The sequence below is a fragment of the Prionailurus viverrinus genome, chromosome C1 (genome assembly GCF_022837055.1).
Source record: "Prionailurus viverrinus isolate Anna chromosome C1, UM_Priviv_1.0, whole genome shotgun sequence".
Lineage (NCBI taxonomy): Eukaryota > Metazoa > Chordata > Mammalia > Carnivora > Felidae > Prionailurus > Prionailurus viverrinus.
This window is the reverse complement of record NC_062568.1, coordinates 1290734-1313683: the sequence shown is the minus strand read 5'-3', so window position 1 is coordinate 1313683 and position 22950 is coordinate 1290734. Positions and strand designations below refer to the sequence as shown.

At 47.7% G+C, this 22950-nt stretch overlaps 2 protein-coding genes and 1 long non-coding RNA gene across 10 annotated transcripts in view; 2 read left to right on the top strand and 1 right to left on the bottom strand.

The window, feature by feature from the left end:
* Positions 1-1626: 1626 nt before the first annotated feature.
* Positions 1627-16940, top strand: LOC125172580 (UDP-glucuronosyltransferase 1A1-like). The gene is made up of 5 exons (XM_047870850.1): positions 1627-3114; positions 11474-11605; positions 12220-12307; positions 12601-12820; positions 15514-16940. Exons 1-5 carry the CDS (start codon positions 2251-2253, stop codon positions 15809-15811), a joined length of 1602 nt encoding a protein of 533 aa, XP_047726806.1. The 5' UTR covers positions 1627-2250; the 3' UTR covers positions 15812-16940.
* LOC125172584 (uncharacterized) lies at positions 14253-19411 on the bottom strand. The gene is made up of 3 exons (XR_007154758.1): positions 18880-19411; positions 15655-15759; positions 14253-14374 (listed from the first exon to the last, which is right to left on the bottom strand). It is a non-coding gene; the product is annotated as an uncharacterized LOC125172584 (long non-coding RNA).
* Positions 19412-19813: 402 nt separating this feature from the next.
* The window catches only part of MROH2A (maestro heat like repeat family member 2A), a 44832-nt gene continuing 41695 nt past the window's right edge, over positions 19814-22950 (top strand). For 7 of the 8 annotated variants that reach the window (XM_047870844.1, XM_047870845.1, XM_047870842.1 and 4 more), the window contains exons 1-3: positions 19814-19901; positions 20441-20539; positions 20771-20955. In XM_047870844.1, coding sequence (XP_047726800.1) covers positions 19859-19901; positions 20441-20539; positions 20771-20955 — 327 coding nt within the window. In that variant the 5' untranslated portion in view covers positions 19814-19858. Of the gene's footprint in view, positions 19902-20440; positions 20540-20626; positions 20956-22950 lie in introns of those variants that run through there. The other variant, XM_047870848.1, reaches the window with a different exon arrangement.

The following is a 22950-nucleotide window of genomic DNA, read 5'->3' as shown; positions in this document are numbered from 1 at the left end:
AAAGTTAGCATTTTCTCCATGACCTTCTAACAGGTCCCTGAATATGGGTGGCCAGTGACGTCCATGGTCAAAATGCCAGGGTCTGTGCTCTCATCCTGGGATTGTAGAGTACAGCAGTGATCTCCAAAAGAAAGGGCAAGGTGATCAGTTCTGTCTGCACTTGGATTTGCCATTTCTTAGAGAGGGGCATTTTTAAAAAATGTTTATTTTATTTTTGAGAGAGAGCCAGCGAGCAAGTGGGGGGGGGGGCAGAGAGAGAGAAAGGGAGACAGAGGATCCCAAGTGGGCTCTGCATTGGCAGCCGAGAGCCCGATGTGGAGCTTGAACTCATAAATTGTGAGATCATTGAGCTGAAGTCCAACGCTCAACTAACTGAACCATCCACGTGCCCCAGGGAGGGGCATTTCTATTTGCGACTCCCATACTTGCTCTCTGACCCTTCACTTGATCTTTTGGGGCTCCAGCTAGTGCTGGGTGTTGCTGTGGGAGCACATTCTGCTTGGTCCCCAAATCCTGCCCTCTGCCTTCTCTCCATTTATTTCAATTGAGTAATGACCTTGGCAATCACAGCTTTCCTTCTGACTCCTAGTTGGCTGTACATTTTGAACCCGGCTGTAAGATCTGGGAACTGCTAGAAGCCAGGGGGAGCTGTAGGTAAGGGCAAGGTCTCTACGCTCTGACGCTTGGGGCCCGGATCTCAGTCTGCCGCTTAGTAAATTCAGGACTCTGGCAAATCACCTTGTGTCTCTGAGCCTCAGTGTCTTCCTTTATAAAATGGGAATAATAGTACCTGCTTTAAGGGGATACTTCTGGGGATTACATAAGATGTGTTGTAAAGTGCTAAACGCCACACTTGGCACCTAGTGCGTGCTCAGTAAGTATACATTCTTACTGTTTCTGTTCACCTTTCCCCTTTGCTTCAATGGGGTCATCAGAATTTCTCAGAGTATCTGCTTTCCTTGGGCCTTGGGGCTGTGTGACAAGCACGGTTTCACTTACTTTTGCTCACTTACCGATTTTCGTTTCTGACTGACAGAGTGCTCTCTCACTGCCTCTCTGAGGGAACGCGGATCTGCCCTGGAAAGGCCTTCTGTGTGTGGCACACTCAGGTGGCTTTCCCTTCCCGCCATTCACTAGCCAGCGGCGTTCATTTCCTTCCTGGCGTGCCTCTCATGCATCTGCTCACCTGTTTGCGTCGTCAGTCTGTCCCTTCCGGTGGAACCAGAGTTCTGGGGAGGTGGGGGACTCATCTGGACTCATCTCTGCTGGTACCCCAGCCCCAGCCCCAGGCCCAGCGCTGTGCACGCTGGACTCAGTAGGTATTTTTCTGGGTGAATGAATCAAAAAATGAGGCAGTGATTGGGCAGAGAGCCCTGAGTCACCTGTGGGGAACGTTCTTCAAGGTTACCACGGGCCCAAAGTAGGCTTGCAGTGTCTTGTTCTTTCCTTTCCATTTTATTTTTTTTAATGCTTATTTATTTTTGAGAGAGAGAGAAGGGGGAGAGGGGCAGAGAGAGAGAGAGAGAGGGACAGAGAATCCCAAGTGGGCTCCGAGCTGTCAGCACAGAGCCTGACGCGGGGCTCGAACTCACAAACTGAGAGATCATGACCTGAGCTGAAGTCGGACGCTCAACCGACTGAGCCACCCAGCTACCCCGTGTTCTTTCCTTTCTAAAAAGACATATTTTGCTTTCTATTTCATTCCTGAAAAGGAAGTCTAATTTGTCACCCCATAGCCTTTTTCTCCCTCTATGGTGACACTCTCTTGGTCCGTGGAAATACTCATCTAATCCATTCAAAGGTGCTGGTGCTGCATTCCCTTCTCTGGCCCCTCAAGAACGGGACCTGAGTGGTTGGAAAAGAGTTCCAGCCAGTCAAACGGTTGTTGTCTAATGAGAAACCTAGTACGCTTGTCCTGATCAGCACCCGGTGATGTAGGGAAGTGTTGAATCACCGTATTGTACACCTGAAATGAACTGAACTGAAATTACACTGTAGGTTTGCTAACTGGAATGAAAATAAGAACTTGAAAGTAAATAAATACAAAATAAAAATACTTGGGGGGTGGGGAAAGAGACCTAGAAAAGCTCTTAGCCCTCGTTAGTTGCACGATCTTTAGCTGACTGACAGCGACAGTCATGTGATACAATCAAACATTAACTTTGAGTGTAGATTGGTTCTTGCGACATATAAGTAGAGGAGGGCAAACTTTTGGCAGGTGAGAGGCTCGGTAGCCGATACAGGAGAACCATGGCAGCGAGGTCCCGGGGCCCACGTCCGCTTGTGCTGAGCCTGCTGCTGTGTGCCCTGAATCCCCTTCCGTCCCAGGGCGGGAAGCTGTTGTTGGTCCCGATGGACGGCAGCCACTGGCTGAGCTTGTTCGGGGTCATCCAGCGGCTGCACCAGCGGGGACACGACGTAGTGGTCATAGCTCCTGAGGCCTCCGTGTACATTAAAGAAGGAGCGTTTTACACCTTGAAGAGCTACCCCGTCCCATTCCAGAGGGAGGACGTGGAAGCGTCTTTCACTGGTCTCGGGCTCGAGGTTTTTGAGAAGAAGCGTTTCCTGCAGCGTGTGGTCAAGACATACAAGAGGGTCAAGAAGGACTCTGCTCTGCTTTTGTCTGCCTGCTCCCACTTGCTGTACGACGAGGAACTGATGGCCTCCCTGGCGGAAAGCGGCTTCGATGCCGTGTTGACAGACCCTTTCCTTCCTTGTGGCCCCATCGTGGCCCTGCGCCTGGCACTGCCTGTCGTGTTCTTCTTGAACTCACTGCCATGCGGCCTAGATTTTCAAGGTACCCGCTGCCCCAGCCCACCATCCTATGTGCCCAGGGTTCTGTCCCTTAACTCAGATCACATGACTTTCCTACAGCGGGTGAAGAACATGCTCATCCTTGTGTCAGAGGGCTTCCTGTGCAATGTGGTTTATTCCCCATATGCGTCACTTGCTTCGGAAGTCCTTCAGAAAGATGTGACTGTCCAGGACCTTATGGGCTCCGCATCGGTCTGGCTTTTCAAAAGTGACTTTGTAAAGGATTACTCCAGGCCCATCATGCCCAACATGGTTTTTATTGGTGGGATCAACTGTGCCAGCAAAAAGCCACTGTCCCAGGTGTGTATTTGAGGGGGAGCTTTACAAGCCTGTCTCCTTGCAAGTACTTTGGATGGATGAACTTGCCCCTGACAAATGCTGAATGAGCACGCTGAGGTAGTGTCACATGCCCTCTTTCGTTAGTTTCTGCTGTACAAATCTCCCCGGTCTGGGGTCGTAATTTGTATCTGTCTTGGGAATCATCTTCTGGGTTATTTCTTTGTATAGGACACTTTAAGAAAGCATACTTTGGGCTCCAGTGGAGAGTAACCAATTAGATGCAACAAAGGTTAATTGCCATAAGCACAGAGCAGTGAGTTCAGGGATCCTTGCAGAGCACAAAAATCTGCAGCATGCACCTTCCTGCCCTTGACTGGGTTAGACACCCAAGGTTCAAGACTGCTAGAATAATTCTTTGACATCTATGGACCATGGTGGCACAAGTTGCCTTTATGTTTCTGGTGTTGAAGCTCCAGTTACTCGATAATCTGCTAGGAAGCCGGGTCCTGCAGTCCCCTGTCTTCTAATAAGTAAACATGAGACAGTCCGATCCTGGCATTCGGCAGAAAGGTCCTGAGTCTCATCCTCTGCAATGCTGCTAAGTTAATTTTTTTCCCATAGAGATTTGAGGGATGCAAAAACATAGCATTCACAATCTTCTTCCCACATCTCAATGGAGGTGATAGAGAATAGCAGGAGAGTCTCTGTCAGTTGGGAGGTTGGGAAGGATTCTCCAAGAAGGTCACATTTCAGTGGGCATTCATTCATTTATTTCACAAGTATTGGTTGAGGATCCATTGGTAACCTAGGCACTTTGCAGATTCTGAGTCTGGCCTCTACTAAAGGGACTCTACTCACCCTCAGACAGCACTGAATCTTATTTCCAGGGTGACTCCATTGTGATTCACATTTTAAATGATCATGTTAATGTCACGGCAAGGAGAAACTCTAGAAAGCAGAAAGATCCCTGCGGGAGAATTCCAGTGCTGTGTGGATGCCTCCATTCCGTTGCCGCATGACCAGATCACCTCTGTGAGGCTCTGATTCCTCCCCCATAATGTGAAGCGACATCTGGTGACTCCTACCAATAAGATTCTGATACCCCAACAGACCAGCAGGCCTGTTGGAGAAGTATGTGCCTGACGAGGTTATCTGCTTAAGAAAGGAGATGGTGTTGAGTTTTTAGAAAGCAAAACGACAAAACCTCATGTTAATAGAAAACCAGTCATAATTTTCTTTCATATATAGGAAAAGGTGAAATATTACCAAACCAGTGGGCACATCATAGATCAAAGGAAAGAGAGCTAGTCAGCATGGCCAAGTTAAGAGTGAAATTAAAGAGAAATATTTTTGGCATCATTATATAGGATCCAAGTGAAAATGATTGTTTGACATTTACTTTGAAATTTAAAACTTTGGAGATGTGCATGCATAATAGAAACTCCATTTGAAATAGAAGGGTTTGTTTATAAACCTGCATGGAATGTCCCCAGTTACACTGGCCTTCTTTCTACTCCTGGGACATTCCAAAATCTTTCCCGGTTCAGGACCCTTGAACTTGACGGTCTGTCCTTCTGGGATGCTGTGCCTGAGTTTGTGAGGTGGCTGTCTTCTTATTTTTCAGATGAGCTGCGATATCACTTCCTCAGGGAGTCCTTCTCTCCAAGATAGCGTCCTGTGCTATTTCCTTCATAGCCCATTAAATACCACAGTCATTTCATTTAGATAATTGTTTATTGACCATCTCTTCCATACATGTGGGGGCGGGGACCACTTCTGCCCGTCACTGCATCCTTAACACTTGGCAAAAGGTCTGCCCGTGATTGGTGTAAATATCAGCGTAAATATCAGAGTCTAATAGGCGCTTACCAAATGTTTGTTAAAGGAATGAATGAAAACCAACAAAGGGCATGAACTGAGGACTAGTCACCAGATAGGCAGTGATCTTCACCAGTTTTCTGGACTCCTACAATTACATACAAATATAGGTACCTGTAGGTAAGTTTTTGTTCTTCATTTTACGAATAAGGTAACAATATATCCCCACTGCTCACCTATCAGTATGTCCTGAATGTCCTTTTGGTTCTAAATATTATATCTAGTTTTTAAAACCGTTCCATGTTTCATGGTATCTATGGGCCGCAGGTTATTCTGTTTGTCACCTAATATATATTAGCAAGGAAATTTATACTCCAGAGTCTTGCTCTTCCTGGTGCTACTTCAAATATTACCTTAACCAAAGATCAAGTCGTTTGTAGTTTTCTTCATATTTTTCTGTTCCTTTCTGGGTAAGATTTTCTTAAGTATTTTACCTTTTTTTTTTTTTTTTTTTTTGGTCATTACTGTGAATGTGATAGTTTTTCCATTTCTGCCTGTAGCTGGTTATCTACTCACTATTCAGCCCCAAATAAAAATTCAGCCAACTCAAAATATTGATTCTGTCATTTAAAAAACCAGTAGGCTGGCTTTCATCAATAAAGAAAATGTGATTTCTTTTGTTGTAAATTCCATGCCAACTATTGGTCTTATTTAAAAAAAATTTTTTTTTAATGTTTATTTATTTTTGAGAGAGAGAGAGACAGAGTGGGAGAAGGAGAGGGGCAGAGAGAGAAGGAGACAGAATCCAAAACAGGCTCCAGGCTCTGAGCTGTCAGCATGGAGCCCAATGTGGGGCTTGAATCCACAAACCATGAGATCATGGCCTGAGCTGAAGTCAGACGTTCAACCGACTGAGCCATCCAGGCGCCCCTCAAATATTGGTCTTATTGAATTCACTAGAATCTTTCAAAATAACTGAATAATGTTGGCAATCACGAGGATTCTTGCTCCTGATTGTAATGAAGATTGATTTTCTTTTTTTTTCTTTTAAGGTTTATTTATTTTGAGAGAGAGCGAGGGACCAAGAATGCAAGCAGGATAGGGTCAGAGAGAGAGGCGAGAGAGAGAGAATTCCAAGTAGGCTCCACACTATCAGCATGGAGCCTGATGTGGGGCTCGAACCCATGAATTGTGAGCTCATGACTTGAGCCGAAACCAAGAGTCAGACACTTAACCAACTGAGTCACCCAGGTGCCCCCTGAAGATTGATTTTCATTTCATCATTTTGTATTATGTTTGCCATTGTTCTTTGGCAAATAGCCTTTATTTATTTAAATGATTTTCTTCTTTAGGATGTTTAACAGGAGTGGCTACAGAATTTTATCAACTGTCTTTCTCAGTATCATAGTTTTTAGCATCATTTATTGATATATATATATATGTGTGTGTGTGTGTGTGTGTGTGTGTGTGTGTGTGTGTTTTAAAGTTTATTTATCTTGAGAGAGAGAGAAAGAGAGGCAGAGGAGGGAGGGGTAGAGAGAGATAGAATCTCAAGCAGGCTCTGCACTGTCAGCCCAGAGCCTGATGCAGGACTCAATGTCACGAACCATGAGATCATGATGAGATCATGACCTGAGCCGAAATCAAGAGTCAAGACTCATCCGACTGAGTCACCCAGGTGCCCCTCCATATATTTTTTCCCCTGTAAATTTCTCTAAGTGGTGAGTTGTGCTGACTGAGTGTTAGTTGCTGCCTTGTTTGGTGCAAACAAGCCTCAGTGTGAGAATGTCTTTGTAAACTGTACTTTGTAACTGTACCTGCAGAAGCCCTCTTTGTCCTACTTAATATTTTTAACTTGAAATTCCACTTTTTTGATATTAATATCACCGCTCCTGCACTATCTTGCTATTTCCCTAGTGTCTTTTTGGCACCCCTTTGTCTTCAAGTTTTCTTTTTTTTCTTTTTAAATAACATGGAGCTGATATTTTTAACCTGGTTGAGAGAATTTTGCCAGTTTGCAGTTCATTTAAAAATTGATAGATTGGATTCTAACTTTCCCAACTTACTTTATTTTTTATTTTATGTGGTCATTTTTCCTTTTCCTGATTTTTGCTGGTTTGTCAAGTTGCTATTCATTTTCTTTTTTCCCTTTTGTTTATTTTTTATTTTAGAGAGAGAGAGGGAGGGAGTGCAAGTGGGGGAGAGGGGCAGAGGGAGAGGAGGGGAAAGAGAAAATCCCAAGCAGGCTCCATGCTCAGTGCAGAGCCCGATGTAGGGCTTGATCTCACAACCCTGAGATCATGAACTGAACCGGAATCAAGAGTTGGACGCTCAACCAACTGAGCCACCCAGGCACCCCACATCCCCTTTGTTAATTAAAGAATCTTACTCCATGCTCCCATTCCTTTAGCAGAGATCGTGCTGGTCCCAATGCTCTTGGTCAAAGTCCTGATCTTCAAGAATAAAGATGCAATATTTAGTTGATAAGGAGAGTCCAGGGGCGCCTGGGTGGCGCAGTCGGTTAAGCGTCCGACTTCAGCCAGGTCACGATCTCGCGGTCCGGGAGTTCGAGCCCCGCGTCAGGCTCTGGGCTGATGGCTCGGAGCCTGGAGCCTGTTTCCGATTCTGTGTCTCCCTCTCTCTCTGCCCCTCCCCTGTTCATGCTCTGTCTTTCTCTGTCCCAAAAATAAATAAACGTTGAAGGAGAGTCCATAGGGACTCTGGGAAGTCCCTACTCTATAGGGAAAGCACACCTGGCATCAGACATGTGTGGGATGCCTGATGGACAAAAGATAGTAGAACAGCATTAAGAGCAAAGGAATGAAGCTCAAGAATTCCAAGATATCGTTCCCCGCTCAGAGTGAGAGACCATCGTTGTGGACAGCAGCGATTCAGAGATGATATCCACCCAGACATGTTGGGTCTGAGGAAAACACCCAAAGAGAAGGTGGGTGAGAACAGAGACTTAGAGGTGGAGAGAAGAGAGAGTGGTGAGCAAGGAAGCTTGTGGTCTTTGTCAGTGGCTCTGCATGTGTAGTGATAAAGCAACTGGTTTCCAACATGCCAAATGTTTACCAAGGGTTTTGAGAAACAGAAGCCATTTGGGAAGAGAAAATCTAATAAAGGCCTGGAACTCAAAATACTAAGCTCTCAGCAGAAGCTAGGATCTCTGTTAAAGACTTCAATGAGGTGGGCAGGTGTTTTCACTTCAGAGGTGGCCTCGTGCATTTTGGAAGGGGATAAGAGGTGGAGGAATCGAGGATTATCTTCAGTTAACACACCGCCTCACTCTTTCTTTTTTTTTTTAAATTTTTTTTTTCAACGTTTATTTATTTTTGGGACAGAGAGAGACAAAGCATGAACGGGGGAGGGGCAGAGAGAGAGGGAGACACAGAATCAGAAACAGGCTCCAGGCTCCGAGCCATCAGCCCAGAGCCCGATGCGGGGCTTGAACTCACGGACCGCGAGATCATGACCTGGCTGAAGTCGGACGCTTAACCGACTGCGCCACCCAGCCGCCCCCTCACTCTTTGACCATACCAGAGTCTGTGGAGTTAGGGCCAGGCTCATGGGAAGTTTTGCCAGTAGGGTGTGGACCTCACCATTATTAAATCCCAGAAGAGCTTGCCGAGAGTGGACGTTGCCCATGACAACACCAGCTCTGCAGTTTGCCCTTCCGTGATCTGTAGATGAACTTCTGTGACATTTAAACTTTAGTCTTGCTATTTAACTTTGGGTGTTTACGGACCTGTGGATTCCTTTTTACGGTAATCACACCTGGCTGGGTGCTGAGTGGGTGTGGAGGAGTGTGCAAGGAGGTGAAACCAGATATGGCCCTTTGTAGACATAGTTAGAGGAAGAATGGGTTTCATGCAGGAGGGAAGGTCCTGGGAAGTGAGATAAGCCATGTACCTTCACTCAGGAGAAAGAGCTCAAAAGGTCCTTGGAGAGGAGCCATCTTTCCCCAGGAAAGAAGGATGTAGTGCATCCTGGGGAGGAAGGACTTCAGAAAAGCCATCCTTAGGAGGTCTTTGCCACAAACCAAAAATGCAGCATGGCAGTGGGGAGGATGATGCTGGCCTCCCCAACCTTTCAGATGAGCCCCATGGAGAAGGCCCAGGACACAGCCACTAGGAGCTAGAAACCTTGAAGAGAGCTGCTGGGATGGGATGGGGGTGAGGACCAGGCAGGAGGCTCACCCCTGAGGACATGTTGGGGCTTTCCTGGCCATGCTCTGAACCAAATTTGAAAAAAAGTCCCTTAAAATCATGTGTGCTGAGGCCTGTCAGAAGTCTTCTACGTGTCACTCCGGGGTGGCCAGTGTTCTGGTCTGTCCGGGACTGAAAGTGTCATATCCCAGGAAACCCCTCAGTTCTGGGCAAACCCTACCGCATCACACAGTCTCAATATCCGTGGCATTCTTGGGAGACATAGAAAACCATTTGGGAGATTCTAAGGGAGTTAATTAGATCATTGATAACCTACAGTTGGGGGGAAATTGCCATACTCACACCTTGCTCTGTTTCCTCTATGTGGGATTGCCATGCTGTGTGTGTGTGCGCGTGTGTGTGTGTGTGTGCCTGTGCACATGCATGTGTGCATGCCTGAGTGTGTATGTACTTTGCCTGATGACCAAGTACTCTGGAGTTGGCTTTGAAGGTTGGGGTCAGATCAGACTGAGCTGTGATTATCGCTGAGGGTTGAGTCTGGGGGCTTCCTTACTCTCTTCCGGGGGTCACAGCCACCACTCATGACTCAATGCAGCTAATACTGCTATTCTGATTGGATTAATTTTTGGTTGCTACCTCTCAGAGCTTTTGTTTGACATCCTTCTCTAAAGTCGATTCCTTATTACTTCAGGGGTAGGGCCTCGATAGGTCATAATCTGTGATCTGCACTTACTAGTGGGGTCCCCACCATCACTGTCTCTCACTCTTATACACACAGACACTTCTAAGATCCCATCCCCCTGCTTCATCCACGGGAACCACAGATCGTTCATCTTCCAGTAGTTGTCAGGTTCATTATTCACTAGAAAACCACTCGCAGTTCAAATACACCAAAACCCACTCCATTAAAAAAAAGTTGCTCCTTGAAAAAGAAGATGATTTCGTCGCAATAGAGCAGTATCCGCAATGGGAAAGGCTGACTTAGACCCCGCCGTTTTCTAATGACGTGGTCTTGCACGCAAGGCCCAGGTGGAGGGCTTGTCACACAGCCCCTCTCTGCTCTTCATTCCTTGTTCCTTGGGTCATCTGGTCCAGAAGTGTCTTCAGAAACAAGCCCCACTGCTTTGTCTTGAGCTTTGTCCTAACAGCCAAGGCTGCAATGCCCGATGGCGGTCACGGTTGGAGGAGTGGAGCCGCCTTGCAGCTGGAATCTTCCTTGGATGGCGGCGAAGGATATACTGCTCGAAGGAATCAGGACACGGAAGCATCTCTGGAACGGGACATGAACACTCCAGGGGGGGGTCATGTGCTGGGTGGGTTGAGACTCACTGCCTGTTTATCCTTCCCCCTGGTGGCTTGGGTACTCAGGGTTTTCTCACATGCCCCTGACCTTCTCTGAACTCCACAGAGGGGGCTCAGATCCTGATGCACACTTAGCAAGGTTTTCTCTTCCGCTTTTGTATCTTTCACACTTAGGGAGATTTTCTGCTTTCGACAGTACTTTATGAAAGCAGCAAAGAGAGATTCAGGTGTCTTTCTGTATGTTCTTGCTAAGGCAGGAAAGTTGACTTCCATTCTTCAGAAAGCTCTTCTCCAGGAAAGGTGGGGAAATGCCAGGTTGACTGGTTAAATTTCAGCACTGAGTTGACATGAATATGATCCCCAATCACCCCCGTGTATTGGCTGTGGGAAAGCAAGAATTGTTAAAGGTTGTCTTGGCTATTTGAGGGTTTTCCTTAATTGTGAGCCTCATCCTCAACACTATTTGCGGCTTCGTGCCTTGACTCATTCGTTCTTTCAACATAAAAGGAATATTCCAGAAGCCTTGAAAAGTAATATACATCTTTACTGTGGATTTTCTTAAGGGGGCTGTGCAGGAGTTTTAGAGTCTGCAGAAAGCTTTCTGAAATTCTCTTTGGGCAGCTTTCCTCTCTCCCAATGTCTCCCTTCACCAATCTGCTAAACGGTTCTCTCCCCTCTCTGTGACACTCATCCACCTTTCCTCCCTCCTTCCACACTGCCTGCTGCTCTCTCCATCAATCCCTTTCCCGAAAGCCTGCTTTCTCCCAAGATGCGCTCAGATGCTTGAAGCCCCTGGGAAGTGGATCTGGTCTTCCCTCTGATTGCCTTTCCTTTGGGAACTTGGCACACTACCTGGATTCTGCATCTCAAAGAAGACCCAGAAGATAACCAGATAAGCAAGAAGCCTTCCTCCTGTGGAAGGAATAACGGGGGAAGGAAGTCTATAACATGCGCTAATATCGTGTGTCTCTAACACACACAGAGAGACACGCATATTCTTAACATGAAGAGATGGGATTCATAGCTGAATGGATGCAGTTCCCAAAGAACGTGAGAAGAAAATTAACTGTAAATTTCTCTTCTGGTTCTAGGAATTTGAAGCCTATGTTAATGCTTCTGGAGAGCATGGAATTGTGGTTTTCTCTTTGGGCTCCATGGTCTCAGACATTCCCAAGGAGACAGCTATGGAAATTGCTGATGCTTTGGGCAAAATACCTCAGACAGTAAGAACATGCCATACAATTCTGTACCTTCTGTATCTGTATCTTCACAAGAGTTGGAACCCCAGACTTCTGGTATCGGAGTTAATCCTATCAGTTGGACTTTAGGCTTGGGGTTCCCTGCGACTTCCTGATTACTAATCCCAAGGTCTTTTTACCATGTCACTCTCCACTGTTCTGTTAAACCGCGGTCTGCTTTCCTTGGAGGTCTCATTTTCTCTAAGAAAGTCAACAGCGTATGAAGGAGAATTGATTTTATCGACAAAATGAACAGGACCGTGTTTCTTCATGTTACATAAGGAGTATTTCTACAAAAAAAAGCTGCTGGTCAGGACACAGGATTCATTTCTTATATTGCTGCGCCTATAATTCTACACCCACTCGTTTTATTAAGTAAACTTTCCCCCCAAGTGCAGAAATGTGCAAAAGTCATAAATGTACAGCTTGGTGGATTTGCACAAATTCACAGCTTGTTACCAGTCCCCAGGAGCCTTCCCAGTTGCTACACCTCCCTCCCCTGCCAAGGTTATGTTCATTCAGTGGACTCTACATTCTAGCTACTGTGGCAGATGTTTCGGAATCATTGTGTTTTTAAACTCTGTTCCTGTCTCTGCAAGGTCCTGTGGCGGTATACTGGCACTCCACCACCAAATCTTGCGAAGAACACAATACTTGTCAAGTGGCTTCCCCAAAATGATCTGCTTGGTATGTGAGCAGGCTCTGGCGTGTAGGTCAAACCCAAGTGCAATTACGAAAGTGGCTTGCGTGTGGCTGTTCTAAAGGATTATTTAGCTGGAACATATCATGGCCAACGTATTCCACGTTGCTTTTTACCTCGTGGGGTATCTCACCCCACGTTTTCCTCTGCAGAAAGGCTTTCTGCAAAAGCCACATGTGGATGGCACTGAGTCCTTAGCATGCTTGCAGAGCATAGATGGTGTCAGACCGTGCAACTCGGTGACCTGACTGCTGGCATCCTTCCCTGTTTTGCTTCTCAGGTCACCCGAAGGCTCGTGCCTTCATCACACATTCTGGCTCCCATGGCATATACGAGGGGATATGCAACGGCGTTCCCATGGTGATGCTGCCCTTATTTGGTGATCAGATGGAAAACGCGAAGCGCATGGAGACCCGGGGGGCTGGATTGACCTTGAACGTCCTGGAAATGACTTCTGAAGATTTAGCAAATGCCCTAAAAGCTGTCATCAATGACAAAAGGTAAGAGAAAATGTACAGAGGAATACTACTTGTATCTTGGCCATCTCATTCACAATAAATATTCAAATGTGGAAACAAATACATAAAAACCTAGTTAATAAGTAAGATGACTTTGGGATTATTATTATGCATTTCATTAAAGGATGCTTTAATTCCTAGAGAACTTCTCATAGAAATGATTTTAAAGAGTTTTTTTTTTTGGGGCGCCTGGGTGGCGCAGTCGGTTAAGCGTCCGACTTCAGCCAGGTCACGATCTCGCGGTCCGTGAGTTCGAGCCCCGCGTCAGGCTCTGGGCTGATGGCTCGGAGCCTGGAGGCTGTTTCTGATTCTGTGTCTCCCTCTCTCTCTGCCCCTCCCCCGTTCATGCTCTGTCTCTCTCTGTCCCAAAAATAAATAAAAACGTTGAAAAAAAATTCAAAAAAAAAGTTTTTAAAAAAAATTTTTTTAAGTTTATTTATTTATTTTGAGAGAGAGAGAGAGAGGAAGGGAGGGAGAGCACGAGTGGGGGAGGGGTAGAGAGAGAGAATCCCAAGCAGGCTGTCAGTGCAGAGCATGATGTGGGGCTTGATCTCACAAACTTAGAGCTCATGATCTGAGCTGAGATCAAGATCAAGAATCAGACGTTTAACTGAGCCATCCAGCTGCCCCAAAACTGATTTTAAATATTATTTCCCTTGGTAGGCTTAAAACTTCAATTTGTTAAAAAATATTGTCACAAGTAGATGTCTACTCTACGAGATTCTACAAAGAGAGAAATATTCCGTAATGAACCTAGTGTCCATAAGATAAAAACAAAGAGCTTAGAAGCATAGTTCTCCCTAGCACTGAAACCCGTGAGAAATTTTGTTCATGGGGATTTATAAATGGGGGGGGGGTGTCATGTGATATCCCAAAGGCTTGTGATAAAGCAAAGGTGAGTTTATTCAAATATGGCTCTGAAAGAATTCAAGAGGCAAAAGCCATCAGATCAAATGGTCTTTGTGTGGAATTTATTGTATTGATGTCAAGTTCACTAGTAACAGCTTGGTCAAAACCTTGTGGGAAGAAGTGATAGCCAGGGTGGACTTCATCCAACAATTAACAGCGCGCGTGTGCATGTGCATGTATGAGTGCGTGTGCATGTGTGTGTCTCCATGAGAGTGGAGTCTTCACCCATAGTTGCTTCATCTTGAAAAAGACATCAGTTAGAAGGACAGATGTGGAAAACTGGAGTGTGTTCAGATGGGAGGAGACATTGCACAGGGTGACACAGTGAGGCTGGGCAAGGAAAAATGGGGGAGAGGTGGGGTGCCCACATGTGTGGTGCCAATGGATGGAGAAGAAAAGCCCACGTGACCCAGGGGTAAATGCCCAGAGTGCCCGGTGGGTGCCATCCCTCTCTTCTGAATGGCGCCTTCCGGCTGCCCAGCTTGTTGGGGTCAGGATGTGCTGCTCACACATCGGCGCCACGGAACCCCGACTTCTCTCCACGTGCTGACAAAACTCGTTCCTGAGGTTCACATTCGTAATGCAATTTTGATCTTTTGTTCCGTGATACAGACGACTATCTGGAACCTAAAAATGACTTGGTAAAAGTTCTCTTATTTTTTAAAAACGTTCATCAATCAGCCTGAGAGTTTAGCTAACTGCATTTGTTTGTGAGTTCTCGCTACCTAATTGTGAATCTCCCTGTTCCCAACACTCTACACGGGGACATAAAATAAAGACATCAGACGATGCAGCCAGGCCATAACAGGTGCTCAATAAATAATGAGTGAATGAAAGTTATAGAAAATCTATCTTGTTTAAGAGAAGATTTATACAAAAGAAGATGTTTAACAGGCCTTATGGTCAAATATTGTTATCACAATACAATAATGTATCCAAATAAAATGGCAGACCTGTTTAAAGGTGGCAATTATCATAATTATTCCTGAATAAAAGTGTCTTCTATTTTTCTCTTTCTTCTCCCTTTCCTTTCCTTTTTTCCTCCCCTACCTTCTCTTTCTTCTCACAGTGCATCCACACTAAGGGTGAAACATCTAACCCAGTTTGGACGTGGATGTTCCGATTCAGCTACCAACGCTGTCTAAAATAAACAAAAACCCATTTTGTTTCCCAGGCTGCATAGACACAGCCTCATGCTACAGTTAGCACTTGGACGGTGTGATGCTTCACCAATGGAAAGTATGCCGCCACCTTGCGAGGGCACTTACCAATGGCTTTGACTTTGAGTAGATGTGATTGTTTAAAACCGTGAGAGGGAAACTGCTCATAATTTCTGACATGACCTTTTCCTTTATTTCTTTCTCTTATTATAAAGAGTCATCTAATTTCCTACAAAAATATCATGAAAAAGAAGAGAAGAAAACAGGAAGCTAGGTTCAAATAATTTAATATTATAATTTTGGCTTCTTGTTTTCTTTCTACGTTTTTTTTTTTTTTAATTTCAGAGATAAAGACCAGCTAGTGTGTGTGTGTGTGTGTGTGTGTGTGTGTGTGTGTGTGAGAGAGAGAGAGAGAGAGAGAGAGAGAGAGAGAGAGAGAGAGAGAGATGTATGGTGTGTGTATGTGTTCTTTTTGGCCATAATGGAAACACATTTCCTCTACCAAGTTTGTAAAATCTGGGAGCCTTCCCAACCACAGCAAGCCTAGAGGGAGGATGGTTGGTATGGTTGGTGTTCCAGAATTCACGTCACTGTCTTTGTGTTTAGCTACAAGGAGAACATCATGCGCCTGTCCAGCCTGCACAAGGACCGCCCCATTGAGCCCCTGGACCTGGCTGTGTTCTGGGTCGAGTTCGTGATGAGGCACAAGGGGGCCCCGCACCTGCGCCCTGCAGCCCACGATCTCACCTGGTACCAGTACCACTCTGTGGATGTGATCGGCTTCCTCCTGGCCATTGTGCTGGGCGTTGTCTTCATCATGTACAAATGCTGCGCCTTCGGCTGCCGGAAGTGCTTTGGGAAAAAAGGACGAGTTAAGAAATCTCACAAGTCTAAGACACACTGAGAGGTGGGTGGGAAGTGAGGTGACCCAAAGTTGCAACCAGAGGCAACGTTAAATTTATGTTATGCTTATTCAAGAAATACTTAGCCCTAAGGGAGATACCCCCGTGGTTTTTTTTTTAAATAGAAACAATCTAGGGGCGCCTGGGTGGTTCAGTCAGTTAAGCATTTGACTCTTGATTTTGGCTCAGGTCATCGTCTCACGGTTGTGAGGTCAAGCTCCGAGTTGGGCTCTGCACTGAGCGTGGAGCCTGCTTGGGATTCTCTCTCTGCCCCTCCCCTCCCCCCCCTCAAAAATAAACAGATAAACAAACTTTAAAATAAAAGCAATCTAACTGCTAGTCAGATCTAGAGGTAGAGATACTTGAATATGTTTTCTGCCCCCTTTAGGATCTTTAATTTGGACTACGTTCGTCACTTCAGATGACTTTCCAGGGGGGTTGGACAGGTGCCTCCTGCACTTCCCATTACTTTTCTTACTCAGCAAATGAGGCTTGTTTGGGGGCACAGGTTCCAGGTGGTCTTACCCCCTCTACCTGGAAGGACAGCTCTAACATTGTCGTCTGGCTTCTGTAGACTGTTGCGATCAATTCTGTCACCATTAATGGCAGGTCCTAACTTGCATTCATGCTTCACAGATGTCACTTTGTGTATACAAAGAAGGAAACATTTGTTCCTTTAGGGCATAGTGCCTTGTACTTGAAATAAATGAATGACCTAGGGGCACCTGGGTGGCTCATTCAGTTAAGCGTCTGACTCTTGATTTTGGCTCAGGTCGTGAGATCTTGCGTTCGTGAGATCAGGCCCCGCATCCAGCTCTGTGCTGATAACACCGAACCTACTTGGGATTCTCTCTCTCCCATTCTCTCTCTCTCTCTCTATCAAAATAAATAAAAATAAACTTAACAAAATAAATCATTGGCACAGGTTCTTTTGAGAACAGTGTCTGATTTCTGGCTTTAGGGAAAAGAATGATGTATAAAATTGATGAGTGGTGGGCTCAAGGGTATCATCATGGCTTGTGTGCCAAATGGATCTGAATTTGAGGGAAGCCCAAAGCACAGTGTCTCACAAGTGTATTTTCTCTGATGTTTTCCACAACTGAAGACATTAATAAATTCATAGAAATTCTATCTCTTAGGTGTTCTTCTCTTCATTGTTGTATTTATTTGCTGTTACGCTACCCGTGCTAATTCCACAAATAATACACCAGTATGACAGAACTTTTGGTCGTCCAATCAGGAATGTGGAGGGAGGGGTTGCACAGGGAAAACATGGCCACCAGAAGCCATGACTGACCCCGGTGGTCAGGGGAGAGGGAGCTAGTGAGCCGGGGACAGGCTCCCGGATGTGTCCACTACACGTTTATGTTGTGTCCGTTTTCCCCACATCCTGCCTTGGTGCTTCTCGTGCATTTAAAGTCACGGGTTTCTACAGATACTTATTTTCAACTTAGTTCCTGTAGAAGCAGAGGTAGCCCGGTAGAGTGACAGCACACGAGAGTGGCCGATTTCATGAATGGATTATACGGGAGTCAAATGTTATTGCCCTACCCTGAAAAAGAAACCCAAAAAGCATTTTCATTTCAGAAAACCAAGTACAGCCCTCTTCTTCGTCCTTGATCTCATCGCTTTAGTGTCTTCTCTGGATAGTATGTGCAGGGGCATCTCACTTTTTCCATGGCTTCTGTACTCATTGTATGTGCGACAAAAAAGCGGCCCCTTTCTGCACCCCTCCTGATAGCCAGGCCCTTGACAATGTGGCTTTGCAGCTCTTCCCATCGAGAGGAGGATCTATTTCCCCACCCCTCAAGTCCTGGCTGGCCTGTGACCTGCTTTGGTGGCATGTGACAGAGTGGGTGGGTACCACTTCTGGGTCTAGGCGTCAGGAGGCCTTCCTGTTCCTGAAGCCCACTTACCTACTGTAAAAACAGCCTGGGTGAGCCCTACTGTGTGACAGACATGTGTCCCAATCACTCTAGCCTCTTCAGCCAATAGCTAGCCAACTGCCAGGTGCCTGTGGGAGGCTGTCCTAGACCAGCCAGCCCTCACCCAGCCCACCAGTGGACTGCAGATGTACGAGCAACTCCATGGCTAGAGATGGCCCAGAGCAACAGAACTACCCAGCTGACCCACAGATTTATGAACAACAGTAAATGGTTGTTTTCTGTCCTTAAGCTTTGAGGTGGTTTGTTACACAGCAGTGGCTAACTGATACATTCAGTGCTGGCCCTAAACCCACGATCTTCCATGGGTTGGGTCTTTAGACTGTCAGAGGATGCAGGCATGCCCTACCCACTTCTATATCCACTTCTACATGGAGAGCTGTGCTTAGCTGCTTACAGCGGGCAGGCAGGTAGGGTCTGTGGAACGGAATGGGAGCCGTGTCATTTGAATGATCTTTGAAGGAAAAGAGCAGGCCCAGAGAAGAGTGGGAGAGGTAGCCACGAAAGCGAGGCATGTGATAACTGTCTTCTTGTGTCTCTTCCATATTGGTCAGTATGTCTCCAAAGGGCAGAGTGAGGAACAATGCAGGAATTTTACGGGGAAGAAGGGTTTAGCACCATGCCTGCGAAGCTCATTTTCCAACCATCTGGCTTCAATGAAGTAGAAATGGGCTGCAAAGGGCAAAAAGCATCCCACTATCAGAGACTGAGGAGCAGGCCTCTTGGCCGCATGGGCAAACTTTGAGTGGGAATTTTCACTAAGCCGTCGTGGACCTACATGGCTCTGAGTCTTGTTCTATTGCTCTGTAATGCATAGCAAGTTTCCAAAGGCCAATATTTCGTTGCTCAAACTTTTGATCTGGCCTGTTACAGCTACAACTGACGAGAAAATCTTGGGCTCCACTTTTGGTTCAGGAAATGGGGTACCTGCTCTCTTACCTGTCAGGGGGAACCCCCTGCCCCATCCTGTAAGCCACCCAGTCCTTGGGGAGGAAGAGTCCTCTTCCCAGGACCCCTCTGTCACCCATCCCACCCCAGCTGCCCTGACCACATCTTCCCACCCGGAGGTCCTATGACCACAGGGTGGAAGTGAAGAGGTCAATGAGAAGACATGACTGCCAGCTGACCTGTGAGCTGGACCTGGGAAATCGGAGGCTTCGCATCCCCTCTCCTGTCCTTGGAATGTGGGTTCTGCTTGCCTTTCCCACTCCCAGAGGATGATCCAAGGAGATCGTTTTGGGATACTGAGATGGTGTTGAGGCCACCTTGACGGTACAGGTGACTGAACCCGGTTAAGACCTCTGTATAAACTTATAAGATGTGGTTGGCGGATGCAGAGATACACTTGTCCTGATGCTGCCCAAGATGAAACTCCTGTGTAAGTTCTCCTGCTTATGAAAACTGCCACCTGCCAACATAGAGTGGCTTCTTCAGTCTCTCCCCGCCCTCTGAGTACAGAGGCCAGTTTCAGATTTCACCCCGGAAGCTTCTGTGGAGCTTGCAAACCAACAGGGCATCCCCAGGGGATGTGGTAGTCGATAACGCCCGCTCCCACTATGCCCCTTTCCCAAACAGGCCATCGTATTCCACCGCACATATGGATAAAAGAAACGTCTAATGACAACATAATGTGGCGTTTTAACACAGGGCCCTGCGCACTCCTTGAAGCCCTCAGTTGATCAAGACTCAGGAAGGCAGTTAGATCTCAGAGTTCCAAGGGTCTGCGACCTAACGGTGATGGTTCTAGTGAAACCCTCCCACCCTGCCAGGAGACCTCTTCCTCATCCACATTACGGCTGAGAAGCCAACCATCCCACTTCCTTGACGACCCACCTGCCCTTGTCCACATTACCTTTTATGTGTATTAGGCATCCTCTCCTTGTGGTGTATTTTTGTCCCAACCAGGAGGGGACTCCGAGGAAAGGTCAGTAGTTAAGTCCCAGAGTAGCTCTTCAACAGATTCCCAGGAGGGAAAGAGCTCAGGACGGTGAAGAGCCTGTGGAGTTTCAGGCTTGGGGAACTCTGGTCAGGGAGCGAATGGATCTGGGAGCATTCAGTCCTCCATTTTGACATCTGTGTTGTTGGTCAACCCTTGAGAAGCTGCTGATGTTACGAGAGCTCCTTGAGAGGAGCAACGTGGACGGCGGAGGTGGGTTTCTCATTAATCGTTAGTGTTCGGTGTGGAGAGAAGAGAGAGGAAGGGCCCTTCTTAACCAAGTTAGCCACTGCTGTGTCAGTGGCTTAAAACAACACCCGTCTATCATCGCACGGTTTCCGGGGATCTGGAGTCAGGGGGTCTCACAGGCTGCCTTCATGTTGGCGCAGACACATCCTTTCCAGAGCTTAGTTCTCTTCCAAGCTTATGGGGTTGGAGGACTGATGTCCTCAGCTTCTTGCCACAGGGTCCCTTCCACAGGCAGTTTAGGCCACGCCGTTAGCTTCAAGGCTAGCGCGAGACTCCCTCTCCCATCCCTAGGACACAGAGGCTGCTATGAGAGCACATGACCCTGGGAGTGGCTTCCTGTCACCTTGGCCTCGGTCTACTGGTTAGAACACGGGTCTAGCCAAGTCCCGGTTCTGCCCACACTGAAGGGGAGAGGGTTATGCAGGGTGTGACTCTTGGGGGAGCGGTGGTCTCTCGGGTTGTGTTGATACGCCAACGATTTTATACAAATCTTGTCTCCGAAGAGCTTGTGGAGGAGATGACAGAAGCAGTGGTAGGCTCAAACGAGGACCCGGCAGAGGAAACGGAGGACCCGGAACCCCTGGAGCCTGACGATGACGGAGGTAAGAAAGTCGGCCCCACCCCTGCATTCCTGTCCCGTCCAGTCCTGGCCATTGACTCCTTGAGGGCGTGTCCCAGCCTAGGTCTCGGTTTCTCTGTCTGCACGAGGACAGAGAGGCCCCGCCCAATCGTGGCAAGAGCATGGCTTCCCCGGCGGCGTCGGGATGACCTGGGCGCGGGAGCACTTCCCGCGACAGCCACCTCAGCGCCACCCCTGCACCACCTTGTCTCAGGTACTTTCCAACAAGTCACAAACCTCCTCAACATCATGGACAGCGGGTCAGCAAAGACGGACGCTGCTGGGGGGGCAGGTCCTGACATGCGGAAGATGCTGGCCTCGGTGATAATCACGGAGAAGGCCACCACGGAGCCCTCCGCGGTGATCAACGCTCTCATCCGTTGCCTGCAGGTGCCCGAGGTAGGGCCCGCTGGCCCCCGGCCCCGCCTCGGAGCCCAGCCACCCGTGGGTCAGCACACATTACTGACCATCGCAGGCACAGGGCTGGGTGCTGGGGCACAGACACGGGCAAGACCGTGAGGCTCTGACTCACAGGACCCATGGGAGCCTGGGGCTTTGGTAATTTTTAAAAAGCTGCCTTATTCTGACACGGTGGGTTGGGGAGCTCTTGTCCTAGGGCTCACGAACGTAGTCACAAAGATGTTGAAGGAGTGAAGCAGGTAGACCTGGGGCACCCAAGACGTAGGAGAACCGGGTGCAAAGTGCTGGGCCAGCCCGGAGACTGCTTAGCCGGGGTCAAGAGTGGGGTGGAAGGCGTAGGAGGGAGTGATGGGCGGTGTGACGGGAAATCGCGGTGGGCAAGACAGGGCAGAGTTTGGGGCAGAGCATCAGGGTCCCCTGGAGAGCTCGTTAAGACCCAGATTGTTGGGCCCCGTGCTGAGAGTTACTGATTCAGTAGGTCTGTGGGGCTTGCCTGAGAATCAGCATTTCTAACACCTTCCCAGGTGATGCTGAGGCTGCTGGTCTGGAGACCACACGTTGAGAACTGCTGGAGTGTAGACTGTCCTGTAGCCTTTGGGGCTGGGAAGTGCGGGAGATCTTTGTAGGAATTCTTTAGAGAAAGCTTGATTTTGTTGAAAGATGGGTGGCAGCTGTGAGGAGCAAAGATAGGCAAAAGGTTTTGTAACAGACTTTTAAAATGTGGGTTTATTAGGAGGTGCGGGGAGGGGGGGAGGGGACAGGCCATATCATGCAGGGCCACATGAGCAAGCACCAGGGTTGGCCAGGAAACAGAGGGAGCGAGGAGGGAACGGGGGCAAGAGTCTATATTGTGGTCTCTGGTGGGGGGAGGGGGGAGGGGACAGGCGGGGTGAGCAGGCTGAAGATGGGCTAGTGTGAACAATTTCAGCGGGCTCTGGGTATCGGGGCTGTCCCTGGTTGTCTGGCATGTGGCCCTGGGGTCATTAGGGGCAGGTGGATAGTGGCTCCCAGTGGGAGAGCAGGTGGATGGTACCGGCTTCGGACTGGCTGGTTTGCATTTGAAAAGCATGCTCCCTGGGGAGCTGTTTGCTCTTGGTAGTAACTGGCTAAGCCTGGGAGGGGTGGGCTCTCCAGGGTCATCGAGGCCCCGAGGTGTCGGGAAATAGAAAACATTTAAGAGCATGATTAACACCCAGGCCATAATTGATGGGGTTTTGGGGTGATGGGGGGGTTCAGAGCCGATGGTCAAGAAAGAATTCTTTAAGACGTCTTTGGTGCAGAAAGGTGATTTTATTAAAGCATGGGGACAGGACCTGTGGGCAGAAAGAGCTGCGTTGGGTTGTGACAGATAACTCATTATATACCTCAGGTTGGGAGGGGGTTAGGGACAGCGTAAGTCTCTAAGGAATTTTGAAGCAAGGTTTCCAGGTCCTTGAGGGGCTGGCTGCTGTTAGAAAAACTGTTGAGTAAAACCTCAGTCATGAGACCCTTCAGATGTATATCAGGGGGCCATAGGCTTGGAGTATGATTGCCTGCATGTATCTTGGGGAGTTGAGATAAAGGAATTTTTATATGTTAAAGCAGACTTACAGGATCCTGGGGGGTCAGGATAACGTGAAGCCAAGATTCCCTTTTACCCTTAACAAAGTGTCATCATCGAGGCAGCCGGGCTCCTAGAGGGAGGTCACTCTGTCTGTTTCAAGGACTCGTCACTGGACTCGTCACCCACATCTCGATGAGGGTGATATGAGGGCTCCAGGAAACGGAGCCTATAGGTTTCTGGAGATTAGGTTCTGGATAAGATTGCCTTTTTCTTTCCGTTACTAAGTCATCCGTAAACTGAAGGAGACTCCCGTCCTACGTGACCTCGATCTCCATCAGTCAACCATTTGCTTTCTTTCCTTTCCCCTCTTCTTGGGCAGCCAGGAGTGTCTGGGGAATATCACACGTATCCCACCCGGCGGGGGTGGGGAG

Coding starts and splice junctions, on each gene's coding strand:
- LOC125172580 (XM_047870850.1), top strand. CDS start 2,251: ATGGCAGCGAGGTCCCGGGGCCCACGTCCGCTTGTGCTGAGCCTGCTG. Junction 11,606..12,219: donor TGGGCAAAATACCTCAGACA/GTAAGAACATGC, acceptor TGTCTCTGCAAG/GTCCTGTGGCGGTATACTGG. Junction 12,308..12,600: donor TCCCCAAAATGATCTGCTTG/GTATGTGAGCAG, acceptor TTTGCTTCTCAG/GTCACCCGAAGGCTCGTGCC.